We start from the raw sequence: 17,682 nt of genomic DNA, 5'->3' as shown, positions 1-17,682 counted from the left end.
ATTAAGCCATATTGTATTGTTTTAAATGAAGGAAAATGAGACCTCAGTCCGAAGAGGTTACGTTAATTATCTATTCAATCAAAAGACATTTGTGAGAACATTTCCCCTTTAAAATATGGTAATTTAAAATATCTGATGATCTGATCTTGTATGATCTGAGGCCCCTACCTGAAACAACAGTATACAAGTCAACGTCATAAAACATTAATTTGCCACAGAATAGAAATTCCAATAAAAAAAACATGTACAATATTACTGATTTTATTTACAACTTTGATGAACAGAGACATAGAAAATATCCCTAAGATGGTGCAGGTAGAGTAAACCTAACTTAAATCAAACATTCAGAATCCAAAGTACAGTGCAGGAAGTAATGTAAAAACTGACATTCAGATCTACAGGCTTCTCATTTTCTTATTTCTTTGGATATTTATTTTGCCCACTGTAAATTATTGTCTTTCCATTTGATACAACTGCAGAATGACTGATCCCCAGTGGCAGGTCAAATTTATTATACTGGATCCTGTGATGGACACATTGAGTCAATTGCATGTTATATAAAATAATTAATGGAATGATAATAAAGGAAGGTTGATATGACCACGTTCCACCAACATCCCTACACAGATAATAATAATATAATAATCTCTCCCAAAAAGCAAAAGTAAACAATAAACATATAAAAATGCAAATATTATTTAAATTGAATCTCCCAGACAACCCTTTGACCTTTGATTTTCTTCAGTGATACATTTGGCAAGATGCAGACATCTCCTTAATCTGTTCATTCACATTAGCTTTATACTTTCAGTCTCACAAAACTGGTATAACTCATTTCAAAGCACAAATGATTGGGGTCAATCTCCTCAGTACATCTCCCCCTCCTCTCTGGTTTCCTCCAGTTTAAGGTCTGTGTCATTTCTGCCCAGAGTGAACAGACTAACAACAGCCATCAAAGCTGCCAGCATCATGAGGGCACAGCCTCCAAACATGTGTCTGGTGCCGCTGCCAGCCTCCCCTGCACCCTCTCCCGATACCTCTCCATGGAGGGCCAGCAGCCCGAGGCAGGCCAGCAGGTGCAGAGGCACCCGGAACCAGGCCAGCACACCAGCCCGCTTCTCCTCTGGGATAACCCTGCCCTGGAGAAAACTGAACGCTGGGAAGTAGAGGCCAGAGGCCAGCTCCAACAGCAGGAAGGCCACGAAGGATTCATGAGGTCGAGGCTGGCCTGCAGCGGTGGAAAAGGTCAGCATGAAGCAAGAGAAGAAAGCCATCAGCACAGCCAGGCAGAGCACATGGCCGGGCTGGAGACGGTAGCGAGAGGAGGTGGCTAGGCGGTACAGCAAGGAGCCAACCATACTGGCAGCCATCAGACAAGAGAAAACTATTCCTAAAGGGGCCCCATGAGGGTCCAGTACTGGGGTCCACAGGAAAACAAAGACGTAGAGGACACTTTCAAACAGAGCTTGCACTCCTCCCAAGAGAATAACTCTCCTGTCTGTAAGCATGAAGCGTAGCCCCTCTTGGCAGCTGCGTGTGAACCGGGCCTTTGCAGACAAATGTGTCACAGCTCCAATTGAAGTGCCAAGCAGTGTCTGTTTGTCCCCTGCAGAACCTCCTTCAGTCTCTTCCTTGCCCCAGTCTGTTAGCACAACCCAGCCACAGCACACCAGGCAGGGGACAGCCAGGAGAAAGGGAGCCACCGGCCCCAGGTGCAGCCACTCGGCCAGCATGTTGGCCACCAGCCCCGCGGCAACGGCAAGTCCGTGGTTCCAAGTAGCCGCCTTGGTGAAGGTGCTGGGGATCCACTCCTTTGGAAAATCATGCACGTCTACATGTCGGTGCACGTACCAGGACTCAAATGTGGTGGCAAGCAGGGACGTGGACAGACCCCCCAGGACACGGCCCGCAATCAAAACAAAGTAATCTCTGGACAGCTTGGTGAGGCAACACGCTGAGTAGGACAGGCAGAAGAGAAGACATGTCTGTCTGCGGCCCAAGACTTGTGGGAGCCAGCCTGAAATAGGAGCAAACAGAACGCAGGAAGCCAGGCCACACACATATAAGATGGCTATTTGGGATTCCAGGAAGCTGTAGTGACGGTAGAGTTTGTAGAGGTAAGGGCCCTGGAGCCAGTCTGCCCACAAAGCCAACAGGTACGCACGGAGGAATATGCTCTGGAAGCGACGGAAGGCCGGGTTGGCTTGTGCAGTCGGAGTAGACTGAGGGGGGGTGAGGCGGCGTGCAGTGAGCTCGAGGGCGACACACAGGGCAATCAGGAAGATGATGGCAAGATATGCAGTCACCAACATGGTGTGATTAACTGCACCCACTTGGGGTCAAACAAGGGGTCTCGGGCTGTTGGCAAGTCTCGTCTTTCTGTTTCTCAGCACCTAAGAAGACAAGAGGAGAATAAGAAGTGATTACAGGAAGAAGAACGATGCTGAAATTAGCTTCAGATTCACAGTTTCTAGTGATAGGTAGTAATAATAATAATAATATTTAACAAAAAACATTGGATGCTCAGAAACAGAACATTACAGACATATGAATGACAGTAACACAATAAAATCTACCCATTCCAGTTAAAGCCTATAGAACCATGTAAAGCTTTGTATCTACATCCAGACACAATAATGGATGATGTACTAATAATAAGTGCACTATTCATTTCAACAGTTTACTTTCCAATTCAAATCTGTTTGATCTCACTTTGATCAGCTCCTTAGATGTTGTTGCAATAAATGTGTACGATACGCAATGATGCTTTTATACAAACAATGCGGCTAACAGATAAATAAAGTTATTTGAATTCCATTAAAAGCCTTCATCCTCTGTCAGAATCCTGAACCTTTATTTGAGAAATCAAAACAAAAAGGCCCAGATAAAATAATTTAAATCACCCATCCTTGATTTATAAAACTTGGATTAGATTTAACCAGAGAAGCTAAAGACTGTTTAATTTGTGAAACCTTTATTTATGTCCTTGTTGTTGTTGATCTAGAACTGGGATTAATCACAATCCACATATGTCTTTAAATGATCGAAGAATGAAACATTGAACATTATCAGAAACAAATTGCGGCATTTAATAGGCCTTGAGTCAACATTGTAAACTGAAGGTTGAAAATATGTTATTTTACAATGGGAATTAGTGGAATTATATATAGATTGTCACATTTCCCCTTGAAATTACTAGAACAGATATGACAAATAAAGGTCCAGGTGAGAGGTCTGTCCTGTCACAGTGGACACACTGGGATCACTGGACAGGGGGATGATGGCAGCAGGTGTCTCGGTTCCTCTTCAGTATGAGAGCAGAGTTTTTAATCTCAACCTGCTGTGTCCTGGTTGGAAAGACGTCTTCACTACCGTCGTGTCAGAGGAGTTTCCTGGACAACTCAGGACGACACTGGTCACCAGTCGTTGTTCACTCGGCGAATAAGCTCCACTTTTAAAAGTCTGGTCACGATATGACGAAACCCTCTGCAACACGAGGCCACGACCTCTTTGTGCTTTAAATGCTTTAAACCCGATGAGGTATCTTAACACGTCACTCACAGGTGCACCCTACATGCTACAGCCATAAAGCTAACGCTAGCCTAGAAGCTAACCTGCTAGTCAAATAGAATCGTTGTAACTTCCGCCAGCGTTAAGTTAGTTTTCCTCTTTACCCCTTGTGATGCCACTTGGTGTCTCTTACCGTGTCGTTTGGCTGCGGTCCCATAGTAGACACGACGACCTACGAAGCGGTAACATCACACTTATATAGCTAACTGGTGATGGAGGATACAGCTAAGCTAGCTTGTGTGTACTAGCAAACAGACACGTTACTTCCGGGATCTGCAGTTTCACCAGCGGGGGGCGCTCCTCCATTGTTTTTGTCATTTGCAGAGGGCAGGGGAAAGTTGCTGCGTGTTTTCAGACGCCCCGTGTCCAGGCCTTATATATACAGTCAATGGTCCAAGGCTTTCAGAGGGACAGATGAGTCTTAAGGTTGGATTTAATTTATTTTGTTTATGTAGGCGGTGCTTTGTGGCATTTCTTGAGATGTGTACAACTTAATGGAAATTAACTATGTTGTTGTGTGCTATATAACCTGGATTTCTAGTTATGGATGCAATCACCCTTTGAAAAAAAAACTACATTCACATTATAATTCCATGCATGGGTATGAACCTCTGTTGGATAATAATGTGAATTGAAGATGCATTACATATTTTTCAGATCCAATCTTATAGTCTAAAGGTTGGATTGTATTTGATTTTCTTTATGTAAGCGGTGCTTTGTGGCATTTCTGTAGATATATGTACAACCTAATGGGAATTAACTATGTTGTTGTATGTCGTGCAACCTGGATTTCTAGTTATGGATGCAATCACACCTTTAAAAGACTACATGCACATTATAAATGCATTCATGGGTATAAGCTTGCGTTGGATAATGTAACTTTATGTTGGATCAGACATTCTGATCCATACAGGCCCAGCTACACAGTGCATCTTACTCATTTTGTCTAAAAGGACAGAAAGGAGCGACACAGAGGCAGGATTATACATAATTCAACTTTATATCATTATATCATTTCTATCCAGGAAGAAATATTTACAAATGTACAAGATGTGCTTGATCAGCCATAATCAAACAAGCAAAACAGTGAGAGGACTGATCAAATAAGATCTCTCCCCCAAAAATATCTCTTGTGTTTGTATGACAAACATTGGGGGGGCAGAGGCAGGGTGCATGTGGAGTGAGTGCTGGTGATTTCAGGGAATATGCTGGCTGGTTACATCATCCGATAGCAGTAAGTGCGTCAAAGCTATCTAAGAATCCCGACTACATAAGTCTCCGGTGAAAAGCCCCCCTTGCATGGTCAAACCCCCACCTAGTACAGGAAGGTCAGTACATTCTTCTTTACACCGAACTCATCCGTCCGGTCCATCAATTCAGTCACTGATACATAGACTTTGGGGTAAAATAATATTTACAGCAACGAAAAAATAAACAAAGGAACTACAAAACCCAACATGCATGGGGCATCTCCATCTGCCATTTGATACAGTATATGCAAACAGAATGTTTTTGTGAAATCACATAAATTGCCATTGGAGAATGAGGTTATCATGTTAAAACTGAAGGTGTGTCATCTGGAGGAATGGTCAAAAATGGTAAGAGACTAAATGCATCACGTTAACTAGTGACGTTTTGAAATAGTGGTCTCATTCTCATTAATGCAGATGGCATGTTTGTGAAACAGTGATGCACAATTACCTTAATATTTCAGATTTCACTATGTATTATATACAGGTTCCCTTTCTCTTTTAACACAAACTGAAACACAGTCGATCATCGCTTATGGTCCCTAAGTAAGAAACTGTTTAATAACTGTCTACCATATTTTGTCTTTCAGCCGCTGCTGCTTAGTGATGGCCTGTTGATGCTGTACGACTTAGGGAATACACAGAAGAGAACTGGCTTTTATTCTTAAGAACTTTGGATATAACGAGCAAATGCACAAGCGATCTGTCCAAAGGGTAACAGTAACTCTACACAATTATTCATTTTCTTACTGGAAGAATGTCTTTCAAGAGGTGTTGAGGTTTAAGTATATACAAGAGTTTGAAGGGGTTTGTTTATTTGTCCCAAAAACATTGCATGAAGATCTAGGATGTAAAAAATATATTCGCCATTGGCCTCATTCATCCTTTTTTTAAAAGTCTTGTGTCTCTGGTTGAAGGAAGTCGTGCCCTTGGAAGGTAACATGTGTGTTTAATATGTGGTGTACGTTTGTGTCTGTGTGCAAGTGGTCTGCTCAAGGGTCAATGCGGAAGGCCAAGAGTTTTTCGGAGTGAAAGTTGTTGAGGGTGCGCAGGTCTGGCAGACGCAGGAGGAGTTTTGGGAAGAGGGTGGAGTCATCCGGACGACGCCGGTTGATTAGTGAGCGCAGGGCACGAATCAAACCCTCCTGGAGCTGCTCTACGGCCCACATGTCCAAGATGCCAGAACGGTCTGAAAAGCACAGCGGATGCCAGGGTAAGTGGTTGTCAGACACGGGTGATATTTAAATACCTAGTAATTAAATAGTAATTATTATAAAAGCAACCTTTGTCACAGTTTACCTACTCATAAATCTTACCTGCAGAGACCAGCACCACAGCCATGAAGAGAGCCATCTCATCAGGCTCTAGGCCCAAGGAGCCCAACTTCTCACTGAAATCAAACATGGCGTCCAGCAGGGTGCCCATGCCCAAAGCCCTCAGGGTAGACAGTGGGTACGTTTTTCCATTCAGGAAGGTCACTGTGCGATCCTCAGCATTGAACAAGGTGCAGAACCTCACCATCAGAACCTAAACACACAACCACCAGAGACAAAAACATAGAACATTAAGATATGTTTCAGACAAATATTAACATCAATAATACATTTTGACTTAAGAAGAAGGGTTAATAAATGGCACATGTATTGCAAGCCATATTAATCATTTGAAATGTAAGGCTTTACCTGGAAGGTGCCTGACTTGAGCAGCATGACCTGGTCCTGTTGACTAAGCTCTTGAAATCCAGGGATGCCCTTGGCAAACTCCACAACCTCCTTGACAGCAGGAGTGAAACACTGAGAGAAGGATTCCCATATCTCCTGACTCGACCGATCTGCCCCTGAGACAGGGCATGCATTGAGAGGACAGGCCTTAAAGGGAAAAAAGAGACATAGAAACAATTAAATTGTTGCTCAAACAAGACATAACACTGGTTAATCCTCATCTTGTTATCAATATTCTTCCTACACTTACCAGCACTTTAGCTCCTTGAGCTAATTTCCAAGGGCAGGACGGCGGATTTGTGGCATTTCCTGCATTGCGATAACTGTTGTGATGGGCAGCGGTTCCGCTTTGAGGTGTTGTACCATTAGACTGGTTGTGGTTCGGATTTGTTGACACAAAGTAGGTGTAGCGATTGTTGTCCACATTGTGGAACGTAGGTTGGTTGTCATTCGGGGCAACCGGGCATATGGTGGCAGGGGCAACAGGGCAAGACTGATAACTCTGGGTGGAGATGGGGTGAGATGAGGCTTGGGGAAAACTGGCATCCTGAGAAAACGAAGATGTGTTGTTGTTGGCGGGGACGTTCGCCCTCTTGGCTACTCTCCCTTGGCTGCGGCTGCTGCTGCTGGTGAAGATGTCATGGTAGGCTCTGGAGATGGCCCCAATGGCCTCTTTTGAGTTGCCCTCATCTGGGCTCACTGAAGATGAGTCCATGTCCATGGCCGCCGACTCATTCAGGCTGTTCATGTAGCTCTGCATCTCATCCAGAAGACGCTGCTTCTCTCTCTTGGGGATGCGGCCAAAACGTACAGCTGGTGAAGACACAAGCAGTGAGGACAGATCAGTGACTAGTCATTGAACAACATGGAGATTAACACTAGACATGTTCTGTGCTCTATTGTTAGACTTTTTAAATTAATGTTATCCCCACATTTCTGAAGCAGAGTAGAGTGTTATTTATAAATTACAGGACTTCTAGTGTAACATAAAGGTAACCATGGTTAAACAGCTCCTCTTTTCCTTTCCTTATACACACACACATCAGAAGCATGAACGACGCCTGAAGTTTCAAATGATTTCAAGGAGAATCACATAAGTTGTGAGATGAAAAACTTTCCCCATCCCCCTCCCCCTTCCCTTTCCCACAGTAACCATCAGCTGGCGAGGCTATTTATAGACCCCCCTGCTACCATCTGCCTCATCCTCTCCCCTATCCACCCCTGTCTCCTTCCGTTCCCACTCGCTCCCTCCATCTGTAAGTAGGGCAGTGGGGCGGCGTGCGCGTGATGTCACCTGCACTCAGATCGTGAGAGGGTGAAGGATGGGAAAGGTGGGCTTCAAGTGCATGACTGACTTGAAGAGGGCTGACACGAGAGACTTTGGTATGCTGAACGTCAGAGAGTGCGTGTGCACGAAAGTTTGAGTTCGATGAAGCAGAAAAGTTGAGCTTGTACAGCTTCAAAGACTTTTGCAAGTAAAGCACACCTGAGTTTTTTAAAGTATAGCTGAAAACTTGCATTGCAGCAAAATAAAGTTTAAAATTCCACTTCGAGTTACATTGAAATATGCATCACCTCAATATGCTTACATTGCAATGTTCACTAAAAATACAGCAGGGTCCGTTGATGAGGAAACGGCCAGTAACTTAGTGTTAGACGAATCGATTTTATCATGTTTAAAAAGAGGAAAATGCAGACTAATGAACTGTTGCTTTAAAAAAATGTTGCCCTGGTTAAACACAGACAGGTGTGTCATAATGCAAACAGACCTAGATATTTGCCTGGAGCCAATGTCACATGGCAACCTGGTTTGAAATCAGGCTGTACTATTGCTTGTGGGCTGCAGCAGTTGCATGCGGTTTTCCTGTTTTTGTGTTGGTTGAAAGGGAGCAAAAAGGGTTTCTAGGTCGTGGTCCCTAACATTTTCAAAAAAAACCCTTTTATGAGGCTCGAACCGACTGATTAATGTCTTATTGATCTGCATTTTGTCACACGATTTTCTCCGTGCACCAGAAGTGTCGAGCACACGCAGAAATAACACCAACGCCTTAACTAGATTAGGCAATGCAGGGTACTGGATGGTGGAGATAAGCGGAAACAATGCTGAGAGGTAGAAGACAGGAAAAGTACACCAAGTAGGTCACGATGTATGAGTACACTACGTATAGGCCCAATTCTGCATTGTTTTTCTAGGTCAGCGCAGCGTTTTCTTAATCTGCAATGATACGTGATCAATCACTGTTCAACTTTCAGAGCTAAAACTGGATAATGTGAGCGTCACGCCGGGAACAAATTCTGTCACAAGCACTGCCTGTTGTTATGCATCCCTTGCCTCATTAATTGCAGTAAGATGTTATATGGGCATACACAAGGTAATCAAGTTGACCCTGTTCCAATTTCCTAAAATAATTCTTGTTTGCTGCAGTTTTCCACATGATAGATAGCTTCAGGGAGTTCAAGGCTCCTCTTCTCATAAATCATTGTCTGAAGGGGGAGATGTAAGGGAGCTGAGGGAACATGGTGGGTGCATGCAGGAGGAGGGGCTGAACTGAACACGAGCTTAGAGGTAACAGTATTGCAGGAAGACGCTGCAAAGGGCAAAGACGTTTTGAAACTTAGGAGAGTGATACAAGGCCAGATGGTAATCTTTGGCGGTGCGGTGAAACAGTGGAAGGGCAAGGCAGCTGCAGTTCTGCTGATAGGGAGAGAGAGAGTGACTGCGCTACTGGCACGATGACCTCAAAAGACTTTCCGCATTACATTTTTCACACAGACCTACATATCAGTACTGCGCCTCTTTTTCCGGCTGCCCATTTCCCTGCTGCTTTGGCTAATCAGGGCACTGTGGTATTCTGGCACAACTGCGTGAGGGTCTCTCTTGCTCATGAAAATGTGTCAGGAAGTCTTACCATCTCTGGACATGCCCACGGAGAGGCACTTCTTGAAACGGCAGTGCTGGCACCGGTTCCGGTTCATACGCATGATCAGGCAGTTCTCATTCTTCACACACATCTTGTAATTGATGTTCTGCTGGATGCTGCGGCGGAAAAAGCCCTGAAACACATGCACACATGTATATTAATATATGTATGACAGGAAAGTAGTTCAGCAATAGCGTCATGTTGTTTAAGCCTTCCACAGGATTTCTCTCATAAGGGGCTTACCTTGCAGCCTTCGCATGCATGCACTCCGTAGTGGAAACCCGATGCAATGTCCCCACAGACTTTGCAAAGCAGAACCATTCCACCTGTTTCTGAAGAACAATAAACAGTATTGTTAGATAAGCTGCCATGGGTTTCATCAAGGGATACATCTTTCTGTATATAGACAGAGAGGGAACACTTACTGGTGAAAGCTCCTGTGAAGCCACATGGCCTCTTTCCTGCGATGGGGTGTGCGTAGGTGTGCTGCGGAGTGGCTGCAACCGAGGGGCCACTGTAGACCTCTGGGAACTGGAACACCAGTTTGGAAGATGGGGCTGTGCACTCGGCGGCCCTCTGTTTGACTGGCCCGATCTCTGTGAAGGTAAACTCTTCTGGGGATGAGGGCTGGGAGTGTGAGAGGGGCGACTGGGTCTGGTACCCGCTGGAGGGGCTGCCGGGGCTGGGGCTGTTGCTGCCGGAGGAACCGGCGTACAGGATGACCCCCCCGCCTGCTGCAGATGAAACAAAGATTGGACAACATCAGATATGGTCAATGAAGGGATTCAATCTCACAGGTTGACTGTCCGTATTTCCTTTAGAAACCGTGCAGCTATACTCTACAAGGTGGGATGGGATGTGATGTAATGTTGAAACCTCTAGGCGGCAGAGAACCGCTCTGAGAATTTGCAGCGTCGTTTCCTCATCCTCAGAGTGTAATGGGCGTAATGGTGCGTTCGAGCGGATAAGGGGGGGGGGGACGCTAAAAATACCACTGGTAGCACAGCAACAAAGCGGGTAGGTCTCCTCCTCCAGAAGCGTTTTCTAAATCATCCCTGCGTCATGCTTATGCAGTATTCATACAGGCGCCATGTGAATATGTGGACTGTTTGTTCCCTCTCTCTCTGTCGTTAAGCTGAAATTTCACTTCCCTCACATCCTCTCACTCTCTCTCTCTCTCTCTCTCACGCATTTCCAGTCATGCGGTGTGGATGAGCTGAGACACAGCCTCACGTGGCTGGGGGGGGGGGTCTGCTGCCTCCTCCGCTCCAATAATAGCCGCGCTCCCCTGGCTCCGTGCCCAGCGAACAGCGAACAGCACGACACCTGACCGCCGCCTCACATGCACGGACTCCTGACACGGTTACTGGCCGAACCGAAGCAGCCTCGTGTTGACACATACAGCAATCTGCAGTCAGATCTGTGTTTATAAACACTCGCTTTGCTGCATGCAGGGAAGGCTCCCCCGGGCGTGAGGTGGCACTAAAGTGTCGGCCACCAGCAGCCAGTCAGTCGGGGAATGTGAGTCACGTTTTTGCAAAAGGAAAAGCCCGAACAGTGTAGAGACCCGAAGAGCTGGTACGTTACTACAGCTGTACAGTGGAGACAGCCTGACAAATCACATGCAAACTGAGGTCAATATTCAAATAGATAATAACATTCAAAGAAATGTTGGTGCAATTTGATTTTTTTTGCCAGATTGGCTTGCAAGTGCAATTAAGAAAATAATAATTTCTACCATCCAAAATGTAGGCTATACGCTAAAGTGTTTATATCACATCCCCCTTGTTTGTGGAAATCATGTGTACGTGCAGTGGGCTTGTGGTTGTGCCGCCCTTTGCTGCACTAGGTATTTGTTTAGCTCCAATGTTTTGATAATCCCTCCAGCAGCACGTGTCAGTGGATTTGTTGACTCATGCCATACACAGGTCCAGCAGACTGGAGCCTGAGCCTCACCTTCTTCTTGAAAGCACACATGCAGACAGCGGTGGCCCCCGCCCCCCCACTCCACCCAGGCAGACCAGTCCACCTGAAGACTCGCATGTGCTGAGTTTATGAATGACCCCTGGAGTCACTGTGCTGTAAACGGTGTTAATTAACAATCCGTTTTACAGTCTGCTTTCCTGTTGTGAAAAACACGGTCACGTGCATGTGTCTGGTGTTACAGCGGAGAAGTTAATGCAGTTCGATCAATTGTATTCCAATCACCAATCAATTGATTGGTTGGCAGTATTACTATTAATGTAGTTGTTGTTGGCAACAGATCTGGTCAAAGCCTTTATGGCCCCCCGAGCTGTAATAGATTTTGGTGCCCCCACCAACTTGGCGCTACCACCACTATAAACTATTACCCGCGCTTGATCATTTTCATCCATACTGTTAATCTAACAATCATTATTTTATTAGCTGCAGCATGAGTTCCTCCGACAGAGGATGAGAATCAAACCAGCTGTGTTTGCTCGCCACTCCATTAACATAATATTGTGGTTTAGTATAATTACAATTGACATAGATGTTATATTATGTCAATTATAATTATACTAAACCACAAAAAAGCACTCTTGGGCACTTCATAGTGGCCACAGGGACCTTAGCAGACACTTGTTTGGCTTACGCCTATAGGTTTGGTTGTGTTTGGCAGTGTGTAATAACACTCAACTTCAAAAGTGAACTTTTAGGCAATGTAATAGTGTATTATATTGTTATATCAATTTCCTTTAATGTCCGTATAAGAACATTTAAATTTCTGTTCAATGAAATAAATGTCCTAACTTTGGGGATCTGGGGTAAAATTTGTCAACTTGGTATCTTTTAACATATCTGCTGGTTAACCGTCACAATCCTATTGCAGCTGTTACAAACTTAACATGGTTTTCTCATGGTTTTTGTTGCTGTTTTTGCATGTAAAGTGGTATTTCCGGTGTAGGTAACCACAGCGCCACATTATGCACAAGACAGTTGAAATTTAGGTCACTGCAGACAGCATTAATTGAGGAGTCAACCGGTCCTCAGTGCCCGTTTAAGGCTTAGCCAACCCGTGCAAGCACTAATCTGCCTGGGACTGGAGCAGGCAGAGAAACGTGAGCAGTTCACAGGCATAATAGCTCTGCACTCCTCTCTTCTCCTTTTCTCTCTTGCCCTCAATCTCTCACAGTCATGGGTCCACCTTGTAATAGGCAGATCCTCTCTATACAGTTACGGTTACTATCTATTTACCCTTGTAATGTTACGTTTATAATAAACAACCCAGTGTTTATCATGCTGTAAAGGAGAAATAAGTGGCTCTGGCCAATAAAAAGAAGAGTTACAGAATTGTGTGACACTGAACAACCAATCTGTGAGCCCTCTGGTTTTCTCTCAGCAGACTTCATTAACTCAGACTTGTGTAAGTAGGTCAATATCACAGGAACTTGGTAGAACTCTGTGCCTGCAGCCTTTCTCCAAACTGACGCTGCATCACACTCGGGCTCAGGCAATTATCAGGAGGACCTGTGTTAGACAGTCACAGCTGATATGTATAATTTACCAGCAGCAGCCATGATATGATTTGAAATCTTCAATTTATTATCAGGGTTTTTTTTTATGGTATGCGTCCGAAATAAGTCTGTCCAAACATGGACCGAAAACATCCGCTCCAGGGAGATGTGATTTCCTCAGGGTGGGGGCAGAGTCTCGGGCTCGAACATGTTTTTATTATGATAAGCTCGGCCATAATAAGATTTGAAAGCCTGGATTTTTTTTAAATGTGGTTTTTATGGCATGTGGCCAAATGAGGTCTGTCACGCGAAGCCCCAACCAAACGTGGACCTGAAAAACATCCGCTTCAGGGAGATGTGGGTTTTTCTCAGGGGGGGGGTGGGGTGGTGCGAGGACTTTCGAGATGTTTTTAAATCCGCTATCTGTCACAGAGGCGTTTGGACGGGAGCCGGGCTGTGGTGTTTAACAGCAGGGTCACGATCCAGCTGAAACGCACACTAAGCGGATGTGCGCGCGGAGGACAGATGTTTTGCCGAGTCAAAAGTGAGTCAGCGTCCCCCCCCCCCACGCCCTGGTCTGTGATTCACAGAGAGAGAGAGGAGGAGGAGGAGGAGGAGGAGGGTGATTATAAAAGCAATGCAATGGTCGCATGAGGCGGGGAAACGTGACGAGAGAGGGGAAAAAAAAGTTGGAGCCTGGAATCGCTGACCCACTGACCAAACTCCCCCCCCTCACCACCACCACCACCGCAGGCGGCATCAACACGGCAGCGTCCGTGAGAGCGAGGGAGGGAGGGAGGGGAGGGGAGGGGCGAGCTGTCTCACGCGCAGCACGCGGCTCTGCGAGGGAAGCCACGTGAGGAGGAGGCTTCTGATGGAGAACACGAAGCTCCTGCCAACCAGCCAGGGCTCCTGCAGGCCGCCAGGGGGCTTAACACGGAGGGGCCGAGTTAAATAGACCAGTGTGTTATGGGTGGTCTGGCCCAGCAGCACCACCAGCAGCAGCACCGCCTGCTCTGTCAGCCAGCAGCTGCACTGGGGCACCACTGCTGTGACGGATTCGATCTTAGAGATGCATTCAGAGATAGGATTCTTCTAAAACTGTTTAATCGCAAGTGAATGGAGCCCAGTGGCTGTTTTCTTAACATCTCTTCTAATGACATGACAGCAGTTTAACATGGGAGAATGGGTTTGTTGGTGTCAACAAGCCTTGCATTGCATGTCCTGCTTGTAACAAGACACACTCATTTGGTTTATATATATATGTGTGTCCTTAGCAATACATTTTAAACATTAAAATGCTGTTTGAGTTTTTGATGCAAACTAAATTTTATATTTAGTCTCCCTTTTTTGGCATTCCTCGAACTGTAATGTGGATATCTTAAAAACCACAGAGTTGTTTATTTTGATGTTGCCCCCGCTAATGATTTGTTTTGCTCTGCTAATTATGTTTTCCAACTTATGGTGAGGACTGAGCCAGAGTTAAAAGTCCCTTTACTTTAAACATGCAGAGAACAGTGCGGAAATCGTCCACCAGGGGACTGTCAGAGGAGGTATCAGTGACCGAAAGTGAACAGTAGGTAAAGTCTGTTTTTATCATGTAACCACAATTCGACAATTATGTGACCTAGATAACATAAAAAAGTGCAGCTGAGCAAATGAGTGATTGTGTCGAGAAAGACTACATATGTTCATTGTTCTAACTGTAAAGTTAGAAGTTGATGGTTTATAGGTTTATAAGAGTCAATGGAAGGAGTGCATAACACTCTGTTGTCATGGCAGCATTTATCTGTATATCAGGATCACCTATGGCATATGCAACACGCCTATACCCTCAACCCAATCATCTCTGCAGTTGAACACACACACACACACACAGAACCACTAACCCATTTTAATCATAACCAATTTATACCAAACCTTAACCTTAGCCCCACATCAATTGGCACCTCAACCAGGACCTTACAAATGATGTTTGACCTCATTAGGACCGGGCTTGTTTCTACTGGACGCAACAAGGTCGATGTTCATTCCGGAAAAATGTCCCTAAGAGATGACAATAATGCACACACACACACACACACACACACACACACACACACACACACACACACAGGCTCAGGCTCGCACACCCACACGCAATCTCATTTTATCTACTGGACTTTATGAGCCCGGCACTTCAGCCATATCTTTTGACAGGTTATTATGATGTTTATGAGCTTTGTTTAGATTCCCACTGAACTCATGGGTGAAATGAAGTCATGTGCGTTTCAAAAACCTTATGGAAATATTAAAGGTCAATGAACCGAGGTCAAGGTGGTCACTTATGAGAGGAGAAATAAAATAGCGAAAAACTTATGGGGCATTGAAAACATTAAGTCATTTAAATAAGACTGTAAAAATACACAAATAAAATGTTTAATAAAGAAATCAAAACACACACACACACACACACACACACACACACACACATACTCACACTCAACAAAAAAGCTCAGTCCTCACCTTTATCGCCTAATACTACAGCTGAAAAACCCCGGCGCGCCTTATCAAGGTAAATACAGAGTCATAACCCGGTGAGTGGGTTTAGTGTCGCCCTTTAGATTACAGTGCAGACTGGGTGCGCCCGTCACCTGTGCTGGAACGTGACCGTGGCTGTTGTAAATGATTCACCGGCAATTAGGAGGAGAAGCCGGAACCACGTTCACCGTTGGCTGACCTCGAGCAAACGCTGCCTAATACCACTTAAAGGATGGGAGACACTTATAAACTCGGATGCTGCAGGCTCCTCAGCCACGGCCTTGGTAGTAGAGACACACACACACGCCCATTACGCGCAGGGGATCGTTCGTTTATGTGTTTGTTTCAGCAGTGAGATGATGGAGGGTTGACGGATGATGATGACAGTGACAGCCACAGAGTACTGTAGCTGCATGTGAGTTTGTTTTCATGGAGGAGGAACAGGAAGTGGCCAGCCTCCCTGTACAACCATATGGCTCGGTTCTGTCTGGAGCTGCTCGCCAGTGGCCGCTCCGTGTGTGCTGGCGTTTCAACGCAATGCAGCAACTTTTTTGGAACAACTTTGCGCAAAGTGCCGTAGTTACATAAACAAGCACAAGTGATAAAATGTCACTGGAGTAAACTTATGCATAACGATAATGTTTTCATATAGTGTTAATCCTGTAAAATAACATTATTGCCAGTGATACTCATATTTGTGAACATTTCTTTACTAATATGCATTCAAGAATGAATACAATTCAGCTTTTTACATTAATCAAAGTGGTATTTTGTCATTTTTGAAGACCAATTTTATTCAGTTGGAATTATATATGTAAAATAGACAGCGCTAAATCGATTTAGCCTTTTAATTATTGGTATCACAATGTATGCAACAATTCATAAATTCGGACATAATCGTATTCTATATGTCATAATTAGCATTGCTATTACAATAGAGTTCCCATTTACATCTTTGCGGGGTTCACCAAATAACAGAAACATCTCCAAAAAGAGAGGAGGCTGCATTCAAGTGAGAAATAATTAAAGTGAATCTTACCTCCACCAGGGCTGTTATCCATTCTTCTGGTTGGTGTCGGTGACTTGAGACAAACTTGAGGATAGTCGTCTTTGAATGTCACTGGACTACAGCAAAAGTCTTTTCGAAGATAGGTGGGAAAGTGGAGAAAAAGCTTTGCGTAAAAACACCTGCTAAAAACTGGAACAGAAGCGATGGCAACGCGTCCGGTGCGCGTAAAGATGCTCCCCGGGAAAAGAGCAGGCAGGTGTCAGAGTCTAAGTTCTTCTCCTCTCTCTGGATACAATGTTGCAAGAGCGACGACTGAAACGAATCTCATGAATTCCAAGAAAGTGGAGTCAGCATAACCAGGAACAGGGCGTCAGCGGTGACACTGGTACCCACACCCACATCAATCACGTTTGCAGGTAAGTAAGGAAATGTGACCGCCTCTCCGCTCGCTCCCAACTTGTGTTGTGTGTCTGTTTGTGTGTTGTGTTGGGATCTGGCTCAGTCTTTGTATCTCGCGCGGGCTCCCTTCTCTCCCTCTCTCTCCCTCCACGCTTTTGTGCCTTTTCATTGGTGGAGGATGTGGAGCCGAGGGGAGTGTGATGCGCTTATTCGACCGTGGTATGTGTTCTGCAAAGCCACGCTGCATGTGCGCCCTGCATGTGCCGCGGAGAGCCGCTGCCCTACTGATACACATTTTATGCAAAGTGCGGTGCGTGTGTTGCAGAGGAATGGAGGGATTGGTGGATGGAGCACATGGACAATAGGCGTGGCTCACCGTGACTGCTTCACTTGACAGGCACATCGCTACAAACGGAGGGTAAACACTGAGACATGCCAAACACCGGGCAAGTGTCAAGTTTAAAGCCCATGTGCCAAAAGGAAACTCCAGATCCCCCAACTGGATCCGTTACATGCCAGCAACACGCTGGCTGGAATAAACCGCAGACTCTTAAACTGGGTCAAACGTTACATGATTGAAAAATGTTCATGTTAAACATTTTTAAAAGAATTTCTTATGAGTAGTGCGATTACTTAACTAGAGAAAAAAACTAGGTCAGCTCTGTGCGACCCGGCTCCAGCCTCCCTGCTCTGTGAGTTTAAAATAAACAGGTCATATAACAAAACAAAAAAAAAAACTCCCAAGTTCAAAAATTCCAACACAACGTGAGGGAAGCGCCCCCCAGTGGTAAGTCATGGCAATGACACATAAGCAGG

The 17,682-nt window shown here is 45.0% G+C and overlaps 2 protein-coding genes across 2 annotated transcripts; both read right to left on the bottom strand.

Annotated features, from left to right (window-relative positions):
• Nucleotides 1-245: 245 nt before the first annotated feature.
• On the bottom strand, nt 246-3,819 carry mfsd5 (major facilitator superfamily domain containing 5). Its single transcript, XM_061074528.1, has 2 exons — nt 3,704-3,819; nt 246-2,393 (listed from the first exon to the last, which is right to left on the bottom strand). Exon 2 carries the CDS (start codon nt 2,310-2,312, stop codon nt 867-869), a length of 1,446 nt encoding a protein of 481 aa, XP_060930511.1. The 5' UTR covers nt 2,313-2,393; nt 3,704-3,819; the 3' UTR covers nt 246-866.
• Nucleotides 3,820-5,461: 1,642 nt separating this feature from the next.
• nr1d4a (nuclear receptor subfamily 1, group D, member 4a) lies at nt 5,462-17,063 on the bottom strand. Its single transcript, XM_061074502.1, has 8 exons — nt 16,498-17,063; nt 9,888-10,196; nt 9,706-9,794; nt 9,451-9,595; nt 6,792-7,354; nt 6,503-6,688; nt 6,137-6,347; nt 5,462-6,009 (listed from the first exon to the last, which is right to left on the bottom strand). Exons 1-8 carry the CDS (start codon nt 16,517-16,519, stop codon nt 5,813-5,815), a joined length of 1,722 nt encoding a protein of 573 aa, XP_060930485.1. The 5' UTR covers nt 16,520-17,063; the 3' UTR covers nt 5,462-5,812.
• Between the last annotated feature and the right edge of the window lie 619 nt (nt 17,064-17,682).

The sequence above is a fragment of the Limanda limanda genome, chromosome 7 (genome assembly GCF_963576545.1).
Source record: "Limanda limanda chromosome 7, fLimLim1.1, whole genome shotgun sequence".
NCBI lineage: Eukaryota > Metazoa > Chordata > Actinopteri > Pleuronectiformes > Pleuronectidae > Limanda > Limanda limanda.
The sequence above is the reverse complement of the archived record's forward strand: the minus strand, read 5'-3'. Positions and strand labels throughout refer to the sequence as shown.